Consider the following 14,555-nt stretch of genomic DNA (forward strand, 5'->3'; position numbering starts at 1 on the left):
GCCCTAATTTGATGCCACCTTAGACAGGTCACTTAAACCTTAGATGCTGCAAATTTCTCTACATGTCAAAAGGGCATGGGCCCAAATTTCTTCTTCAAGGTGCTTGGGGTCAGAAGGGAAAAGGGGTTTATTTCTAAGGAAATAGCAGAGGATAGGGAGAGAAGCCAGGGACTCCTAAGAAAGAAACTATAATAGATTACAGTGATTACTCCAGCTATATATTAGCTGAGTGACCATTCTTACCTGACATTTAAACCTCTATTTCAGAATGCACAATCCTGGGCAAGAGAAGACAAAGTCTCAACAGCCTGACACTGACACTGACTTTCCTTAATGTGAAGCTGTATGGGGAAAAGAAATGAGGCCCAAGTATATAGATTAAGCATAAACCTCACTCTAGGTTTAGATATGAATAGGAAAAGGGGAGGAGGTACCACCCCTTCAGTATGAAAATAGAAAAATGTAATTAGCCAGATTATTACTAAATTTCAGGATAAACGAGCAAACATCTTTATATCCAAGTTGGATGATCTTTTAATAACATGAAAGAGGGAAAGTCTGCCCATCTGAAAGGAAGGGAAAATGGAATAAAAAGCCAAACCAAATTCAGAGAAATTCAATAAATCTTTCCTCTTACCACTAACCAAGAGGATATTAATTTTAATCTAAACTCAGATACTTAACATTTGTTTATTGTGGGCAGAGGCAGACAAAACGTTCCTAAACCAGGGTGCTAATCTCTCATAGGCATCAAGGACTCAGTATTTAATAAAACGGGTATGGAGATCAGGCCAGTTTCTCTCAGGGGCTAAAAGCATGGTATTAATCAGCTGAAAAACTCCTCTACTTTCCAATGGACATCAGGTTTTTTCTGCTTAAGCCCATTTTTCCAAGCAATACTGCCCAGCACATTTTCCCCCAACTAGCTTTTCTCCTCCTAAAACACTGGTGGGAAAATAAGTTTTGCTTACACATAGAGAACCGTTTTCTGGTCCCCATCCTGCCCACCATCCCCCACAGTCAGCGTGTCATAGCCTCTCTCCAGGTCAAATTCCTCAAAAGTGAGTTTGATCACCTGTGGGAGAAACACATTCATTAGTAGCAGAATAGGAGCTGTGCCAAAGAGATTTCTCTGGTTATCATTTAAAAAAACCAATTTTTAAATAAGCAAAAGCTTTTAACAAAGAAAAGAGTAACTATTTTCCTCTTTGCACTGACAGGTAGCTTGTCCCTGATATCTACAAATACTATTAAACCATCCTTTAGATTTCTCATTCAGGGACTATTGTTTTCTGAGTTGTCTTTATTTATATAGGTCTGGGACAAGAATTATGATTTCACTATTACAGGGAACTTGTGGGTGATAAGGCTCCCTCTACCATTACAGATCAGCACTTTCTCTGCTATTTAAGTGACTTGCCCAGAGTCACATAAACAAGATGTGTCATAAGCAGGATATAAACCCAGGTCTTCTTGACTCCAAGACCAGCAGTCTATCTTCTAAACCATGCAGCTCTCCACTATCTGGATCCTTGCTCAACGGACAATAAACTTTCCAGAGCCTGTTACTATTTTCAAAGGTTGTCACAGTAAACTAGGATCATTATGGGGGCATATTGGTTTGGTCCCACAGATCAGTACATTGAAATGCCTGCAAGTCTAGCAATAATGTCTGTGTAAAGTTTGGAATCTACAATTCCCTAACCAAGACCAGCAGGGGCCATTCCATCCATGCCCAACCATTCACAACCATCCAATTCTTCAGGATTTTCAGGGAAGAAATTGCCTAATATACCCTTTAACCTGGTGCAGAACATGGAGAAGACCTTACTTATAGGTAGCAAAGAGCTCTTGCTCACTCTGTTTGATTTGCTCCTTAGCAGAAATGGGAGACAACTGGTCACCAAACATTTTATGTGACATTTCACAAATTTAACAGTAACACTGTCTTTCTCTGACCTAAAGAAAACTTTGCTTCAGACACTCCTCAACCTTGACTTGACCTTGCTCTTCGAGACATCTTCTTCATTTTCCCTGTATAATCTATATAACCAAAACCCATCAAGTGGCCAGATGAAACCAGGGCAACATAAAGGAGTCCAACTCCCTGCGTCTCATAGAAAAGACTCCTGCAGGTGTCATGGTGGTCTGTTTTTCAAGTTGGCACTATCCACTTTGATTGAAGGTAACTTGTCAGGATGTGCTGGTAACTCTGGAGCTCTTGGAATTATACTCCAACATAAGGTACGTACTAGTTCTCTATTTTGCTAAGTACAGAGTTCTGTATTTAGTTGGCATCCCAGCTATACATGTTAAATGAGGGACTGCCATCCAAAAAAAAATTCCACCAATTACTTTTTAGCTAATGATTTTGTTTTCAATTCCTTTGCCTAACTAGTTTCACTTCCCATTTAACACAGAGGATAACAACTTTGGGCAAATAAATCTTTTCCCCATCTGTCTGAAGGATCTCAAAATGACACCATTCATAAGGCTCCCTCACCCTTTCCTAACCCTCTTATAAGGTTGTATGCCTCCTACAGGAAGTCTTACAAGACCTCACAGCTCAAACTAATTTCAATTTTTGTGTATGTGTTCTCTGCTCATGTAAGTCACAGAATAATAGAAAATCAGTTAGAAGGGAGAGTAGAGAACATTGAAATGAAACCCCTATTTGAAACATGAGCCCTTACAAAATTCCAAATTTTCAAGCTGCTTCTGCTTAAATTCTTCCAGGGGTAGGAAATTCAAATAGGGTATATTCCCTTTAATGTAAACAATGTCTTTTCTTTATCTTTCAGTTTATCCCTATCACAGGTAAGGTGAGGATGAGATGTCCTCTACCACAAATCCCCAACACCTAAAGTGAATGAGTTCAGGTTATGATCTCCTTCCTAGTTTGTTAATGAGCACAGAATCTAAAGGTCTAGTCCAAAAATGATAAGAATATGCCCAATAATTCCCCCTACAACATTACTAACAAATGATCATCCACTCTCTAAATGAAGACTTCCAACTAAAGGGAACCCACCAGCTTTCACAGCAACTTTCTGGTCCTTAAGTACATGTTGAATTGTTAACAAAAGGGACACTTGGGCAGGTAGTAGACTGCAGAAAAGAAGTAATATTGTTTTGTTTTGTTTTTAAAGAGAAAGGCCCACATAACTAAAGAGTGAGGCTTTCATTCTGAAAATCAAGATCACCTGTAACACCTCTTTGTTCAAGACAGAGAATAGAGTTTATCAAAGCACACTTTCATAAAGGCTCCTACAAAATAGTGCTTCCATGACTGGAAACACTTATGAAAGTGGAAATGTAATGATAAAATCATGTAATTAACACAAAGAACACAGTGCTCTACAGTGGCACACATCATTAAGTGAACCAGTCATTCATGTAAACTGCTTTTTAAAGAGTCTGACCCTAATTAAAGAGCTAATTACATTAAGTATAACATATACTATCACCTTCATGCAGCACAACAAGATAACTTGTGTAATATTTATTTATGAAACTTTTTCTTCTGCTTTGCTTTTGGTTAAATCCTGAGGTTTCTTTAATGTATCATTAATCAACTGTCCCATAAGGCTATTATGAGGATCAAATGAGATAAGGTATGTAAGGTACATTACAAACCTCAGAGTACTACATATATATCAGCTATTATTATGAACAATAAAAATCATGATACATGATGATAAACCAGAAAGGCAGTATAGTGTAGCAAAAAGAAAACTAGTCTTGGAGACAGGAAGACCTACATTCATGTCTTGCCTCTGAGATATCTTGGCAGTGCAACTGGGTAATTGACAACCTCTCAGTATCCCAGATAACTTTCTAAGGCTATAAGTTATGGGGCATGGCTCCATCTACACTGTATATACCAAATGAAATAAAATTTTGGTTTAAAAAAAAGGCTAATTTTTGAATCAATGAAATAATCACAGATTTAAAAGGGACCTCTGGGATTCAGCTCATATCAGAACAAAAATCCCCTTTACAACACATCTAACAAGTAGATATACAACCTTTGCTTAATGACCTCAAGTGAAGGAGAACTCAGTATTATGGTAGCCCCTTTCACTTCTGGATAATAAGTTTTTAACATTCTTTTTGGTCAGGAATTTAATTATCAATATAATATGAACATTTCAATATACAAAAATGAACAAAAAAGATCCAAATAATAAAATTCTGTTAATGTAGTTTTAATGTATATTAAAATTAACATGACAAACAAAACTGCTATGTTTTTGCCCCTTTCTGAACTTTTCTTTATATATTTAAAAATATTTTATTGATATTCTCATCACATCTCTATCATTACCCATTTACTCAAAACCCCCCTCCCAATCTCCCACCTCTTACCGAATCCCTTTTTTTTAAACAAATAAATGTGGTCAACCCCCCCCCCCCCCGCCAAAATCAAAACTTTGGTTTTCTTTGAAAATGTATCTTAATAATGCACATTAAAACAACTCTGAGGTACCACCTCACACCTATCAGATTAGCTAATATGACAAAAAAGTAAAATAATAAATGTTGGAGAAGCTGTGGAATAATTGGAACACTAATGCATTGTTAGTGGAGCTATGAACTGATCCAACCATTCTGGAGAGCAATTTGGAACTATGCCCAAAGGGCTATAAAACTGTGCATAACCTTTGACCCAGCAATACCACTATTAAGTCTTTTCCCCAAAGAGATCATTAAAAAGGGAAAAGGATCCACATGTACAAAAATATTTATAGCTTCTATTTTTGGAAATTGAGAGGATGCCCATCAACTGGGGAATGGATGAACAAGTTGGGGTATATGAATGTAATGGAATACTATTGTGTTGTAAGAAACGATGTGCAGGCAAATTTCAGAAAAATCTGGAAGGACTTACATAAATTGATGCTGAGTGAGATGAGCAGAACCAGGAGAATATTGTACAGAATATCAACAACATTGTGTGTTGATCAACTGTGATAGACTTGACTCTTCTCAGCAATACAATGGTCCAAGATACTTCCAAAGGACTCATGATAGAAAATGCTCTCCAAATCCAGAAAAAAAGAACTGTGGAATCTAGATGCAGATTAAACCATACCATTTCTATTTTTTTTTTGTTTTTCTTTTTCGAGGGTTTTCCCTTTTGCTCTGATTCTTCTTTCACAGCATGACTAATGCAGAAATATGTTTAATGTGATTGTACATATATAACCTGTATCAGATTGCTTGCTGTCTTGGGGAGAGGGGAGGGAGGTGAGGCAAGGAGAAAAAATTGAAACTAGAAAACTTACAAAAACAAATGTTGAAAACTATCTCTACATGTAACTATAAAATAATAAAATACTTTTATGATTAAAAAAAGAAAATATATCTCATTTTGTACCACTACTCTAATGCATTTTTGCCAAGAGGTGGGCAGCATGCTTTATCATGAGTCACACTGTTTTAAAGTTTATCAAAGTTCTTTTCTCTTACATTATTGTAGTCATCACATAAACTGTTCTTCTGCTTCTATTCATCTTGATCTTTATCATTTCATACAAATCTTCCCATGTTTCTCTAAATTCATATTACTCATCATGTCTTATGGTGCAATAATGTTCCATTATGTTCATGTACCACAATATGTTCAGCCATTTCCCCAATTAATTAATGAGTACCCATTGTTTCCAATTCTTTGCTATAACAAAAAGTATAGCCATAACATATATTTGTACATATGGGTTCTTTAATGGGCTTTTGATTTCTTGAGTATATGCCTAGTAGTTCTATCACTGGGTCAAAGAGTATTTTCAGTTTACTGACTTTTCAGGTATAGTTCCAAATTGCTTTCCAGAACAATCTGATCAATTTGTAGCTCCAATAATGGAGAATTAATATGCTGTTCTCTCACAGTCCCTCTAATAACTGACATTTTCATCTTCTATTTTTGACAATCTGATGGGTATAAAGTACAGCCTGAGAGTTTATTAAATTTGCATTTTCTTGTTATTAGTTATTTGATCCTTTTTCCTCATAGTTGTTGACAGCTTGCATTTCTTTTTTGAAAAAAATGTTCATATCCTTTAACCACCGGCAATGGTTCTTACTCTTTTATATTTTAGAGTGCTTCACTTTCTTCCTTCACCTGCTACCTCAGCCCTAAAACCCATCTAAGAGGGGCTAGGTGGCAGGAAGAGCCATCAGCAATAGGAGTATTCTACCTCCTTACCTTCCTCCTTTGCTCCAGGTGCTTGAACACTTACAGGGCTTGGATGAGAAGGGAATCAACAATTTCCCTCCTTCTTATGAGATGAAGAACAACCAGGCCTTACCACGTTCTGTCACTGCTTCCTAGGATCCTCTAGACCTCACACTCTGCCTAGCCTCAATTCCCGCATTTCCTACACTGTCATCTTGACTACTTTTATTACTTAAGGAACTCTGGACCTTTGCCATCCACCCCATCCTTAGAACTTCAAGGTCTTTCCATTTGCCCTAAACTGATTTTTATTTCGTATGTTCTCTGCTACAATTACAGTATGAACTCCTTGAAAGAAGATCTATCTCACTTTTCCATTTATATTCCCAGGATTTAGTAGAGTCCTTATGACATAATGAGCACTTAATAAATGTGTTTTCCCCCCATTAGTTCATTCAATTCTCTTTATATTGTAAATATCAGATCTTTATCAGAGAAATTTGCTACAAAGATTTCCGTATCCTATAGGCCAGTTAACTTCTTCCTTCAAATTCTACTAGCATTTATTTTGCATGTACAAAAGCCTTTCAGTGTGTAACGACTGGAATGACACCACCTGCTGGAGACTTACTGTAGGAAAGCTCCAACATGAGGAGAGGGCCTCTGAGAGCAGGACCATGCATCTTTTCTTTGGCGTCAGGAAGTGATGTTTGCTTGTGGGAGGAAGAAGTGGGAGGAAGAAGGGGGAGGCTGGCTCGCTGGCTCACTCTCTTTCCTGTGGACTCTGGCAGGGAGCAGAGCTAGGAATGCACTCTCCCTTTAATAGATAGATGAATGTAGGCCTTTTCTCTCTCTCTCTCTTTACCAAATTCTTATTCTCCGTAATAAATGCTTAAAAGTCTAACTCTTGCTAAAGCTTATAATTTATTGGCGACCACTCATTGGATATTTTAGACAGTATAGCTAGAATTTTAGCCCTTACAAGTGTTATCCTCTTGCAGTGTTACCCGTTTGATCATCTATGATCACCTATATCCTTTAGTTAGTTAAAAAACTCTCCTCCTAGCCATAGTTGTGAAAAGTATTTCCTTCCCTTTTCCTCCACTTATTCTGATATGACTTTTCATATTTAGGTCATGATAAGAGATGACACTAGATAGGGCACCGGACCTAGAGTCAAGAAAACTTGAGTTCAAATATGACCTTAGAAACTTGCTATGTCTCCTTGGATAATTCACTTAACCTCCACCTGCTTCATTTTCTTTATCTGAAAAATATAGCACCCACCTCTCAGAGTTGTTTTGAAGATAAAATGAGGTATCTGTAAAGGATTTTACAACCCTTAAAGTGTTTTATGAGGCCTGATGATGATAACGATGACAATGTTTTTCCTTCCTATAACTCAAAGCAAAATTTAATTCTCTGTAACTTCTACCTATTGTGCCTAGTTCTGCCCTATAGGGCCAAAAAAAGAGCAAAAATAAGAAACAAAAACTCAAATCTGATTGAAGAAAATATTTTAATATTAAGTTGCTTGAAAAATTAAGTCACCAGGCATGGTGGAATATACATGTCATTTCAATTACCTGACAGGCAGATGCTGTCAGATCTCTTGAGCTCAGGAGTTCTAAGTATCAATGATCTATGCCAATCAGGTGAGCATTCTAAGTTAAGAATCAATGTGATGATCCTCTTTAGGTTGCCTAAAGAGGGGTGAACTGGATCAGGTCAGAAACAAGGTAGGTACAAGCTCTCATGCCAATCACTAGTGAGGCTATGATCATGAGAATACATCAAGCCCGGGCAAGATAAAGAGAACCATCTTTTTTTTTTTTTTTTTTTTTTTTTTTTACAGAAGAAGAAAGGGAAGGAGAGAGGAAGGAAAGGGAGAGGGGAAAAGAGATGGGAGGGAGGAGAGGGAAAAGGGAAGAGGGAAAGGGGAAGCAGAAAGGGAAAAGGAAGGAATGAAACCCTCAAAATTTACTGAATAGGGGAATGATATGATCAGAACCATCTATTAGGAAGACTATTCAATTACTGGTACAAAAAACAGACTGAAAAGAAGATGTACTGAAGGCATCAAGGTCAGTGATAAGTCTATTACAATCGGGGCAGCTAGGTGGCGCAGTGGATAAAGCACCGGCCCTGGATTCAGGAGTACCTGAGTTCAAATCCGGCCTCAGACACTTGACACTTACTAGCTGTGTGACCCTGGGCAAGTCACTTAACCCCCACTGCCCCACAAAGAAAAAAAGTCTATTACAATCATCTAGGAGGTGATAAAGACTACAATGGGTGGCAGCTGTCTCAGAAGTAGAAGAGAAAAAGAGAGGGATTTGAAAAATATTCTTGAAGTAGAATTAAAAGAGTATGGCAATCAACCTCATTAAGAGATGAGGGAGAAAGAAAGGTCAAGGATAAAAATGAGGTCTTAAAGGGAAAGAATTCGATTGATGGTGGTATCACTGACAGGAAAACTGAAGTTAGAAAGAACAGTAGATTTAGGGGGAAAGATAGTAAGTTTAGCTTTAGACATGTAAATTTTTAGAAGCTAGTGGGTTATCCAAGTAGAGATACACTATGCATGGCGAGACATCTGAATCTTAACAGAGGAGAAGAGCTCAGTGCTGGAGATAAAGATTTAGGGATTATCTGTATGGCCTAAACTATAGGAGTAACTGAACTGCCAAGTAAGTCAGCAGAGTTAGAGAGGAGAATAAAGAACATAACCTCAGGGAACAACTACTGTAAAATGCTGAGAAGTGTTTTAGAAACAAGAGAAATAATTAAGTATATAGAAAAAACAACATAATACAATATTTTGGAAGCCAAGAGAAAAGAGTATTCAATAAGGAGCAGTGGCCAATAATACCAAAAACTGCAAAGATGTGAAGGAGGATGATAAAAAAATTTTAAAGGCCATTGGATTTAGGATCATAGAATTAGATTGCATAAGGAACCTCAAAGGTCATCTGGTCCAACCTCTCATTTACATATGAGAAAGCACTCAGCAATTAGAAGTATAGGTCTTAAACTGTGGGTCATAAAGTCATATGGGGTCACATAACTGAATGTGGGGGTCGTGAAAAATTTGGCAGCAGTAAAAGGTTATGTGTACCTATTTTATATACCTATATACCTGGAGTCATGTAAAAATTTCTCAGAAAAAAAAGGGTCATGAATGGAAGGTTTAAGAAGCCCTCGTATAGGTGACCTTTAAGAGAACTGTTTCTATATAATGCTATAAGGATACAATTTAGACTTTTTCCATGATTCTTCAATCTTAGAGACCCCTGAAGTCATGTAGAAAAATCTAATCCCATGGGGGCAGCTAGGTGGTGCAGTGGATAAAGCACATGCCCTAGATTCAGGAGGACCTGAGTTCAAATCTGACCTCAGACAATTGACACTAGCTGTGTGAGCCTGGGCAAGCCACTTAACCCTCATTGCCCCTCCCCCCCCCAAAAAATCTTATCCCTCTTCTATATGACTTTTATGTAAATATTTGAAGACATTAATCATATATTCCCAAATTTTTATCTTACATAAAGTAAATATCCACAATTACTTCCACAAAACTTTTTTTTCTATGGTTATAAGTTCCTTCACCATCCTAGTGCCCCTCTTCTGGCTTCTGGGCATGGTGGGGTTTGTAAATGTCCCTTTAAAAATATGGGACAAGCATAAAGCACAATACTCTGGATATGTTCTTATAAAAAACTGAATAGAACAGAATTATAATTCTCCCTATTGTGGACATCATAAGACTCAATTTCTATTAATGCAATGTAAGAGTATGTAATTTTTTTACTACCGCATCACATGTCTGACTCAAATTGATATTTCAGTCACTGACACTCCCAGGTCTAAAGACCTGGTTTATACGAACCATTATCCATCTTGAACCCCAATTCAACACTATATTTAACTCTATTCAATGGAATTTTACTAGTTTCATTATTTCAGTATGTCAAGATCTTTTTTCATTCCTATTCTGTTATCCATTCTGTTAGTTATCATTCTCAGCTTTGTGTCATGTACAGATTTAATAAGCATGTAATGTCTTTCTGCAAATAACTGAGAAAATGTTAAACACAGACACATACACACAGAGAAACAGTTATCTAGGGCTATGAGCAAAAGCCAATGGTACTTAAGTAAATACATCCCTTCAGGGTGACAAGGATAAATTAATCAGCATACTTTGGGTCCAGTCAATCAGTTCTGAATCCTCCTAAGTATATTAGCAAGTCTATAGCTATCCATCTTATCCACAAAGATATTGTATGATATGATTATGGATTTGAGTCAGATTAAACTCTGAGGATGGGGTCTGGAAGGTACCCAGCCCTGCCCCAGTATAGTTCGTTTAGAAGTTTATTGCTTTGTCAAATTCTCACTGTCTCCTTTAAGTTTTATTGCCAATTAACGGTATTTTTACTTCTGCTCAGTCTCCCCACTTGTCAGCTACATATTAGTTTTGTCTGCAATCCATCATGTGTCAGAACCTCAGTCAGTGGGTCAGGGAGTTTGCCCACCAATTCAATACTCGGGACTCAAGAAGAAAGGACGGGGCTTGGCACAGGATGCAGCAATTGAGTTGAGACCAGATGTTAAGTGACATGTCTCTTTTTCTCAGAGCAGAATCCCCTTGACCCTAGGGTCCCAACAATGTGTTATTCTTTTATTCTTTATTCTATTTCTTTGACTTCCCAACATAGCTGAAGATAAATTTTAACCCTGTCATCCTTAACAATGCTGAAGCACCTGAGTGACTATTCAGGTTGAATATCTTTAGAGACAGGGGCCTGGAGAGGGGAGTCAGAGGGAACTGTGAGATCTGAAACATCTGACTGTCACTCCCCTGTTTCCTCTTCCTTTGGTTTGACCTTGTTCCCCCTCCCCTTTTCCCCCTTGCTCCTGGAACACGTATGCATGTCTCCATACATTGATCATGAGCTGAACACGCACCCTGGGTGAGACAGGATTGGATGTTAGATTGTGAGCTCGACCTAGTGTGCGTGGGGACTTCCCCTCTGACCAGCATTCCTATATAAGGTTAAGGAATGTATTGGCTGGCGCGGTTCATGCATTGAACTTGCCCATTCCTACGGGAATGTAATAAATCTGTCTCTGCTTGACTTGGTGGTCTCCTCGAGTTATTTGGGTAAACTGAGGCAGTTTGCTCCATACAATATCAATGAGTCACACTGCAAATACAGTACCTGGCACATAGTAAGTGTTTAAACCCTTCCTCCTTTCCCCCCATTCCAGATCCCTTTTATGCACTGTTTTCTCCCATTAAAATAGAAAGTATCCTAAAAGTCTTAGCTAAACTTTAATAGCTTAAAACTGCACTAAGGGGAAGGAAAGGGAATAAGAATTTATATATATGCTGGCCACTGTGCTAAGTGCTTTTTAAAAAAAAATATTACTTATTTTATACTCACAACAATCCTGGAAAGCAGGTATTATTATTATCCTCATTTTGCAGTTGAGGGAACTGAGACAAATAGATGATAAATGACTTAATCAGGGTTACACTGCTAATAAGTGAAATTTGACTTTAGGTCTTCTTGACCCTAGGCCTATCTATCCATGGTGCCAGTAGCAGCCTCTGCACCACTAGCTACCTTAAAGACTTTTAGGATACCCTGTGTAAGCTCCCTGAGGGTAGGAAGATAGGGAATGTCTTTATTATTTGCATTTGTATCCCTGGAGGTCGCACAGAGAACACAGTAAGTACTTAATCATTCAATCTATCATCTACCCCCCTAATTTATGAGATTCCAAATCACTTTACCATAATCAATGAAGTCCCTGTGTTCCATTTAGCCCAAACAAAGAGTCCATCTGGACCAAGGAATGGTTGTCTTCAACCCTCCTAAACAAAAGGATTTTCAAAAGGTCGTAAGAGAGCTAGAGCTACAAAATGCCAGTTTGGAGACAGTGGCAAACCAAGGGGAATGGAAGTAAAGCAAGTAACTTTCCTGCTATTTTGAAACCTCATCAAGCGAAGGAATTAAGTAGCTCTATCACTTACTAGCTGTGCAAACTTAAGCAGTTGTGTAACATAAACTTAGTAACTTCTCTTCTCTAGGCCTCAGGTTCTTCTTTAAAAATGAGGGAGCTTGACTAAGTTTACTCCTACTCCTACACACTAATATCTGTGATCACAAGTAAATCACTGGGCTTCAGGAGGCATCAGTTTCCTCATCAATGAGATGAGACTGGCGGACTCAATGATCTTGGGATCATAGTAACAGACAGGACTGCAAGGGCCTCAGAGGGCAATTCATCCCAAACCCCCTATTTTAAACATGAAGTAGCCAAATCATACAGAAGTTAAGTGACTTATCCAAACTCATTCTGAGACGGACTATTTCATTCCAAGGCTCTTTTCTTCTCTCTTAATTCAACAATCCTATGAAGCTCACAGCTTTCCATTCTGCTTCTCAATCATGTTGATTCTTATACTTTTTCTCACTGAGTCTCCTCCTTGAAAAGGCTGAACCCTATCCTTCTGCTCTCCATTGCTCCTCTTCCCCTTCTGCTTGCTCCAAGGCTGTGTTTTCTCCCCAGTAAGCACCTATCAGACACTGGCCATCTTCCAAGGCTCAGCTAAAATCATGGAACTTCTAGAAAGCCAACATTTGCTGCACCAGCAGCAATAGCAATGACTAGTACTTGGAACATTTATTCCTATGGGTCTACACTCTTACCACATCAAGCACTCCCTTTACCAGACAGTCAGTCAAAAAATATTTATTAAGCACCTACTATGTGCCAAGCACTGTGCTAAAAGTTGGTTTACAAAAAGAGGCAAAAATCTCTGCCCTCAAAGGAGCTCACAATGTAAAGGGGGAGAAAACAAGCAAACAATTATGTACAAAAAAGCTCCAGAGAGGATAAATAGGAAATAAAGAAGACAGGGAAACTAGAATTAAGAGGAGTAGATTGTAATACTATATAAGCAAGTTTTATTATCTAGTGCAATTCTTATCCAAATACAATCCAAAAGTCATGCAGGGGTCTGATGTTTTAGAAACTTTTTGAAAATTATTTTTTCTTTATTTCCTACATATACATATATATACCATTTTCTATATATATTGTATATATATATATATTTTTAAATTTAAGACAAAACATAAAGGAGTTTATTAACTACTGAAACCCCTTCATAACTTCGTGACTGTATTTCTATGAATCCTCCAAAACGATTCCAATACAGAGCGCTGAAAGCCTATTTCTGGGTCTTTAAATATTTTGTGGGTACCAGTACATCTCTTAGTTGTCCTTCCATGGTATTTTGATCTCTGTGGATGGTGGGCCTATTTTCTTTTCTAGTCAAAAATCCTTGACAATGTCATTTTGTGAAGTTGCCTTGTTATAATCACTATATATCTCTCCATTGTCTTTGGGAATCTGTAATTTCAATTCTTCTGAGAGTGGATGTTTCATGGTTGACAAGTCAAATAGCATAATCAAGAGCATCGTAGTGCTAAAGAGTTACACACTGGCATAAGTAACAGCTTTCAATCACTGAAAATGCCATCAAATTCCTAAATAAAATTTAATCTATCTCCATGAACCAATCTCCAATTGCTTCAGCTAATGAGAATTCCTATTTCTCTCTGTTTTGAGAAGGGATCCCAATTTGTGTTTTTATCAGTGTAGAAAATTAACCTGATACAGTTTTCCAGTGTGGAAACTTCCTGTTCTGATACAGATCAGTAAATATTCTATAACTTAAGAATCTTAGAGGAGTGCCCAGAGAACCGAGAGATCAATGACTTGCCCACAGTCACACAGCCAGTTTGTGTCCAAGTGAAAACACAAATCTAGGTCTCCTTAATTCCAAAGCCAGCTCTTTAAACAGTGTTACCATGCTGCCTGTTGAATGATGAGAAACAACAACAATAAATATACTACATATAACTTTACAGTTATGAAATGCATGTGTATGTATAAAAATATTTGTGTATATACATGTTTATATATGTGAACATACATGCATATAATACACCGTCTTTGAGTATCACAAACACTCCTAGAGGCTATAACAGTATCAGTGTTATGATCCACACTTTACAGATTGGGAAATTGAAACCTGAAGGCTAGACCACTTGCCCAAGGTCATAAAGCTGGTAAGTAGAAAATCAGGCTTCAAAATCCAAGTCTACTAACTATAATTTCAGTGCTTTTCCCACTGTTATGTTGTTGTTGTTGTTGTTGAGTCATATCCAACTCTTCTTGTTCCCAAGGACTATGCTTTCCATTGGTTTTCTTAGCAAAGAAATTGGAGTGATTTACCATTTCCTTCTCCAGTAGATTAAGACAAACAGAAATTAAGTGACATGCTTAGGGTCACACA

The 14,555-nt window shown here is 37.7% G+C and overlaps 1 protein-coding gene across 2 annotated transcripts in view; it reads right to left on the reverse strand.

Annotated features, from left to right (window-relative positions):
• CSMD2 (CUB and Sushi multiple domains 2) overlaps positions 1 to 14,555 on the reverse strand; it is a 1,007,742-nt gene that overhangs the window by 379,280 nt on the left and 613,907 nt on the right. For both annotated transcript variants that reach the window (XM_043994712.1, XM_043994711.1), the window contains exon 11: positions 972 to 1,075. In XM_043994712.1, coding sequence (XP_043850647.1) covers positions 972 to 1,075 — 104 coding nt within the window. The remainder of the gene's footprint in view (positions 1 to 971; positions 1,076 to 14,555) is intronic.

The sequence above is a fragment of the Dromiciops gliroides genome, chromosome 3 (genome assembly GCF_019393635.1).
Source record: "Dromiciops gliroides isolate mDroGli1 chromosome 3, mDroGli1.pri, whole genome shotgun sequence".
Taxonomy (NCBI): domain Eukaryota; kingdom Metazoa; phylum Chordata; class Mammalia; order Microbiotheria; family Microbiotheriidae; genus Dromiciops; species Dromiciops gliroides.